Source organism: Ctenopharyngodon idella, chromosome 3 (genome assembly GCF_019924925.1).
Source record: "Ctenopharyngodon idella isolate HZGC_01 chromosome 3, HZGC01, whole genome shotgun sequence".
In the NCBI taxonomy this organism is placed as follows: domain Eukaryota; kingdom Metazoa; phylum Chordata; class Actinopteri; order Cypriniformes; family Xenocyprididae; genus Ctenopharyngodon; species Ctenopharyngodon idella.
Genome location: NC_067222.1, coordinates 19,470,069 through 19,476,801, shown reverse-complemented (window position 1 = coordinate 19,476,801; position 6,733 = coordinate 19,470,069). Strand labels below are relative to the sequence as shown.

Here is a 6,733-nt window from a genome sequence, read left to right as displayed (position 1 = left end):
CTGTTGAGCTACAGGAAGACATTTTGGGTTGATTACCATTGCAGCATGTATCTAAGGAACACAAAAGCAACATGAGAGCATAAATACAATACCATCATCTCTTGTACTACTGTTGGCCTTTGAGTTTGGTGATGTAAAGGCCATGTTAAACATATATTGAGTTTGAGATGCTTATCAATAGCTGTAACTCCCACAGACGGCTTTAAGGGGGACACGTCCCCTCAAATATTCAGATTAGCGCCCTTCTGATATGGTCTTTTCAATGGCTAGTTCTTAAACATACATTTTGTTACCTCAAATCTCAAATATGCACTTACAGTGTTGCTCAGTGAACATCCAGCATTCATAACCAACGGTTAGCAAACTAGAAAACAACAATCTTTCTTTTTTTGCCCACTGAACTTGAGCCTGAGTGTTTCACTTGACACTTGTCAACAGTTTTAATGAAACTTCCCCACTCTACATTCCCAGCATCCACCCCCAAGCCAATCCTATCTCTGATTCTCTCCCTCGCTCTTTTCATTCTTTTCATTAGCCTCTTACGGGGTCATGGATGAGGCCCTGTCAGCCAGCCTGAGGTAGCAGCCATCGGAGGCCCACCCTAGGGAAAAAGCATGTGTTATCCCTCTCCCTCCCATCCAGATCCAGTCAAAAGTTCAAAGCCGTGCCTTTAAAACAGAGAGTGGTGTGTGTGCTGGCTCCCCTCCCATGCAGGGTCACAGCTTGGCTGGAGTTGGAGCTGTGGAGATGAGAGGGCCGGGCGGCTGGGGGGAGGCGGAGGTTCTCACATGAAAGGTCTTCAGCCGAGGAGAGAGTCCCAGACCCAGACACAACACAAGGGATCAGACTGGCCCCCCATCCCCCTTAGCCGCAACACTTCCCACCAAAGAACAGCTGGAATGTGACCTGTTCCAGAACCAAGGCCAGGACTGACCGACAATAGAATCCATCGGGATTGGGGGGTGGGGCTGCTGTTCTATCATAAAGTATGTCCCCCCCCTTATCAAAGCTCATTCAAAAACGCCACAACCACAGCTATGCCAGCTTGCAACTTGCAGAAAGTTTCGCAACAAGAAAGATCCAGGATTTGATTGGAAATGTCTTTAATCGCCTCTCTGGTGTAGTTCCATAAACGTTTAATACATTTTCAACTGCTCATAAAATAATAGTTATAATCTCAATATATGTTTGCCATTGTATGGTTTGACAAAAAACACGTAACATACTTTGTAAAACATGTACATACGACTACCTTTGTTTCAATTTATGGTAGTAATGTAAAAGCATAAATAGACGGAACAAAGTACAACAATTACAGCATGAAAGACTATGAATTAATAAAATAAGGTGCAAGAGTATTTAACATGTCATATTTTTTGTTTAGGAATGACATGGCTTCATAATTAAAGGTGAAGTGTGTAATTTTAGCAGAAAATGAAATTGCAAAATTGACTGTTTTCACACAGGTTTCCTAAACACTCTCTCATTGGTCAGACAAACAGAGTCCTGCCATAAACTTACGGTACTGGATCAGCCAATGTTGCTGTGCCGGGCTCCTCAAACAAATTAGCAATGTGCACTTTCCCAGGGAATCAACTTAAGAATGGCTTACTTAGAATTGCCTCTGCATGTTAAGATGGGGTTTATTCTGTCTTCGAAAAAATTACACACTTCAGCTTTAATGAAATCTTCATGAAGTATAAATAAAGTGTTAGGTTAGTAATGCTTAACCACCTGCTTCCACTGAAGCTTCATGTTCAGTAACCGCCTGCAAGGCATTTGTTCTGAGACAGGTAGACAGAGTCTAGTTTTAATAAAACATCTGTGGCTTTTTAGTCAAACTAAAATAACTGGACTCACACTACAACATGTAGATGTAAATACGGTAATACTTTCGTATGAAATCATCTAGTATATATGCATGTCTGTGTGTCATTCACACAGTGTAATCCACATATTTCATCTCTCTATGGATAATTCAAGCAGCTTTCCGCTGCGGCATAAGCACAACATATGATTGTAGAAACTACAAGTCAAGTTTGTGAGTGAGTCTGCTTCCTGAAGAAAAGCAGGTGAGAGGCAGGCACGTTGGTTTAGGACAGGGGTGTCCAATCCTACTCCTGATCTGGAGGACCACCTTGGAGCAGAGTTTAGCTCTAGCCTTAATTAAACACACCTGAACAAGCTAATCAAGGTCTTCAGAATCCCTACAAACTTACAGGCAGGTGTATTAGAGCTAAACTCTGCAGGAAAAGTAGCCCTCCAGGAGCAGGATTTGACTCCCCGGTTTAGGACATCCAGAGATTTAGGTATTGTAAGCGCTTTAGTACTTCGTGCTGCTGAACTCCTTTAAAACATCACAAGTCTTTTTGTTGATAACCTCACGGAGTTTGCGAATGCGCCGTACACTGGAAGTGGCCACGAAGCTGTCGGGCTGCAGCACGGCCATGCCATTGTGAACGTCCCCCATGATGATCATCTGTCCCTCGGCTCTCGTTATGTTCGGACAGGGACAGTTCCAGTCCATGTTGAGCAGCGTCACCTCCAGAGGCTCTTGCCCGAAGAACCGTAGCCCCATCTTCTCGTCCTTCAGGATCTCCTCCACCGTGATGAGCGCGTGGCCGGAATCGTGGTCCTCGGTCAACTCCGAAATACGACCCAAGACCACAAAGTCGCTCTTGCAGAAGCTGGGGACCATCTTTTGCCGGGGTTTGCATGGCTTGCAGTTGTGGGTTTTGGGGAAGGGGCACATCTCCTCACAGGCTTCCTTGCTCTCGAAGTTGTTCTCGTTGCCGCCGCAGCCTCCATAAACAAATGACTGGCATTTCTTGAGCGCATGGCTGTAAGCCCAGCGTGGTTTGTAAGCCTTGCAAGGACCTTGTACGCTGGGCAGGGAGCAAGGTGCTGCAAGCTCCGCTCCACAGGACAGCATGCACAATTCGTACGTATCGAAATGGTTTCGGTTTTTGTTGCACTGGCTGTACGTGAAGGTAAAGCAGTTGTTGCGCTTGGCTTCGTAGTACCAATTCATACTCTCCTCTCCGCAGTCGTCCATATCAGGTGTTTTCAGACACTCCTCAGCAGGTAGGCGTGTGGAGTTCATCACCGGCTCCGGTTTGGTCTGCTCCCTAGGGACCACAGAGAGTGGGAAATGGGCTTGCACAGATCCACCCTGGTTTTTGGCAGTGCAGGTGTAGATGCCGGCATCCTGGACCTGGGCATTGTATATGACCAGCTGGGCGATGTTGGTAACCACTATATTTCCTTGCACATGGTTGGGTCGCATCACAGTGTTCTCTTTACCTTCGATCTGCTTTTCCCATGTAATCGCTGGCTTTGGTTTTCCTGTCACCTCACAGAGGAAGCTGGCCGTTTCGCCAACAAACACAAAGTGGTGCGCTGGGTTGCTGACCATGATGGGACGTTGAACATCCATGGGAGTAGTCTGAAGATGGGCAGTGGTGGGCCGGGCAGTTGTCTCCGCTGGGACAGGGCTGGTGTTGGACAAACTAAAGTGGTACCTGCAGGTGACTTCTGTGAGGGTGACGCCCCTGGTGCAAGCCTCGGCATCCATGTAGCACTTGTTGTAGTATGTCATGCCATCCGAGGCACAAGTGAAAAGGGGCTCTCGTCCGCAACGGTCTCGGCACTTGCACACTGGCTGTCCGTCCCAGATTTCACACTCTGAACCCTGTTGGGTGCACATGAATTTGTCACAGGTGACCCCTTTGGGCATCCCCACTGGACCTTTCTTGCCCTGAAGGTCCATGTAGCGGGCAGCCACACAGCTCTTGTGTCCGCAAACATTTGAACAGCATTTCTCGAACGGCTCACAGTCCTGGAGGAACAAAAAAGGGATAGTGGAAGTTTGTAGAAGTTATTAGCATGACTGATGCTGTTTGATAGGTAGAAGTCCAGTTTTTCCATTGTTAGCATAGGTTAACAAATTTTTAAAAAATCATGTTTTTCGTTCATTTAGAACAAAAAACATTCATAAAATGTTTGTAGATGATTAGGAATTCATTCATATTCTTTTTAAATCATTTATAAATTATTGTGAGTATTTAAAACGAATTGAATTAGACATTTTCTGGTGTCACAGCAACTCAAATGGGTTATTTTTCTTTTATGCCAAAAATCATTACAATATTAAGTAAAGATCATGTTCCATGAAGATATTTTGTAAATTTCCTACCGTAAATATATCAAAATGTTTTCCCTTCATTAGTAATATGCATTGCTAATGACTTCATTTGGACAACTTTAAAGGCGATTTTCTCAATATTTTGATTTCTTTGCACCCTCAGATTCCAGATTTTCAAATAGTTGTACCTCAGCCAAATATTTTCCTATCCTAACAAACCATACATCAATGAAAAGATTATTTATTCAATTAAAAAAAGACCCTTATGACTGTTTTAGTGGTCCAGGGTCACATTTCTTTATAGTACAGACAGTGGTTGTGTTTCAAAATAATAATAATAATAATAAATAAATAATAAAAAAAAAAAAAAAATACTGAATGCTGCAAATCTACCCTTACAAAAATGACCATGGTAACAGCCAAATGGTAAAAAGAAATAATTAATAATTAATATAATGGTAAAAATCAAAAATTAATATAAAAATAATATACACACAGTGTTAGTTTTTTTTCCCTGTCATTTTTCTGTCAGTTTCTTTTTGATGACAGTAGTTGCTAATGCCACATTAACAGTTTTTGTAGCAGCAATAACTGTAAAACTTAACATGGTGAATTTAGTAAGATTATAAATTAGATCAAATTTACAATGCTAACCATAAGAGTTACTAGAGGTAAAGTTTGTAATAAATTAATAAAATGTCGTTTTATATTTTCATAATCGTTCCGTCTTTGTTTTGTTTCTTATTTGATGTCAGTTGTTGCTAATAATGCCACATTAACAGTTTCACTGTAGTGATAAAAAACGTTATGGTACATCGGCGTGAACTATGATTACCATGGTAAATTTGGCACCATACTAACTATGGCAAAATATTATAGTTATTTAAGATATTGTTACAAATATAAATGAATACATTGATTAATAAATTAAAATTTCCTATATTTAGACAGTTATGTCACGTTACAGAAGTTTCATTACAGTATGAAAACGATTTACTATAGTAAAACTATTTCTGTTTGAAATAAAAATAAACTATGGTTACAATGGTACATTTATTTTCAATTGATAGCCATATGATAGAAAACAGAGAGATGTTGGAATGGAGCAGCTGAACTCACCTGGTCGGACTCGCACTCTCGCGTGCAGGTGCTCATGGCATCCACCCACAGGTTCGGGTTCATCTCGTTCGGACACATTCCCGCATGAGAATAAACCACTTTGGACAGAGTCATTGGCATCGCTCTCGCGCGCAAGCCCAAACGCAAGACGCAGAAGTGTCCGAACAAAAACCAAATCCATCTGGGAAACAGCATCCACCACATATCCACACTATAAAAAGTCCTTTCGGAAAAGGAAACGTTCCAGGGGTCGAAAAGCTACGCAGTCACCGCCAAAACAATGCGTAAAACAGAGCACAAGTAAGTGGGGACCCTGGCTAAAGTGGAGGACGTGTGATCCGTTCAAGAGGTTTGTGGAGTGGAAGAGAGGTCGATTCACGCGCGACGTTCATCAGTGCTGGGAGATTATAGGTTGCCGGTTCAACCCTATTACTAAACATTTCATATACTTGAAAACGTAGCCTGTAACCACTGTTTTTTACACTATGTAGCACAGTTAAGCGTAAACTAACTTCTCGAATGTCTTGAAATTTAAGACGCAGAAAGGCACCTGCGTGACGCACTGGAACACCTTTTAACTCTTCACTATCCAACAAGAAGTCACTGGCAATGTCTGGAATGGCCAACCCAACTGGTGTACTGTGTACTGCGCAGTGTGCACTGAAAATGACCTACTAATTTTCTGTTGTAGTATGTAAAGCACTATAAATGTCTGAGGTTGCTAAGATTTTTAATGTTTTTAATGTAGTCTCTTACGCTCTGCATGTATTTGATCCAAAATAGGCTATGAAATTAAATGTAATTTGTCAAAGGCTGAATTTTCAGCATTATTAGTCCATCTCAGTGTCACATGATCCTTCAGAAATCATTCTGATTTGATTCTCAAGAACCATTTATTATTATCAGTGCTGAAAGGATTCTTTAACGAGTAGAAAGTTCAAAATAACAGCATTTATTAGGGGTTCAAGCACGAAGTGCTGAAAACTTATTGTAATTGCTCAGATTTTTATTTCATTTCTTCTTCCCTAAAACTGATCGGGCAGCCCAAACCGTAAGGCCTAGAGACTTGAAACTTTGTCAAATGGTAGTAATCTTGCTCGCTACTCAGATACCCGGACTCGTCAAAATCGGTCAATAGGTGGCGCTACAGCAATCAAAAGTTGAAAATCGCTAATAACTCCTAGACCGTTTATCCTAGAATCAAGTGTCTTATATCACTGTAATCCTTGGCTCAAGACGAACAAAACGTATATCTCCGATTTCATTTGCGCCTGGAAAAAATTTCCGCCATTTTGAATTTTGTCCAAAACCTACTTTTGCGAACTAGTCCTAGGTTTTTCACCCGATCGGAACCAAACCAGTGGAGAAAGACTCTCTGGAGTCTGAATATCAATAATTATCAAAAAAAAAAAAAAGTTGAAATTTTGATTCACGGTCGCTAAGGGGCCCCAAAATGTACGATGTCGGCGG

The 6,733-nt window shown here is 41.8% G+C and overlaps 1 protein-coding gene across 1 annotated transcript; it reads right to left on the bottom strand.

The window, feature by feature from the left end:
• Positions 1-1,086: 1,086 nt before the first annotated feature.
• On the bottom strand, positions 1,087-5,956 carry wfikkn2a (info WAP, follistatin/kazal, immunoglobulin, kunitz and netrin domain containing 2a). The gene is made up of 2 exons (XM_051888827.1): positions 5,264-5,956; positions 1,087-3,838 (listed from the first exon to the last, which is right to left on the bottom strand). Exons 1-2 carry the CDS (start codon positions 5,465-5,467, stop codon positions 2,324-2,326), a joined length of 1,719 nt encoding a protein of 572 aa, XP_051744787.1. The 5' UTR covers positions 5,468-5,956; the 3' UTR covers positions 1,087-2,323.
• Between the last annotated feature and the right edge of the window lie 777 nt (positions 5,957-6,733).

Coding starts and splice junctions, on each gene's coding strand:
- wfikkn2a (XM_051888827.1), bottom strand. CDS start 5,467: ATGTGGTGGATGCTGTTTCCCAGATGGATTTGGTTTTTGTTCGGACAC. Junction 3,839..5,263: donor GAGAGTGCGAGTCCGACCAG/GTGAGTTCAGCT, acceptor TTGTTCCTCCAG/GACTGTGAGCCGTTCGAGAA.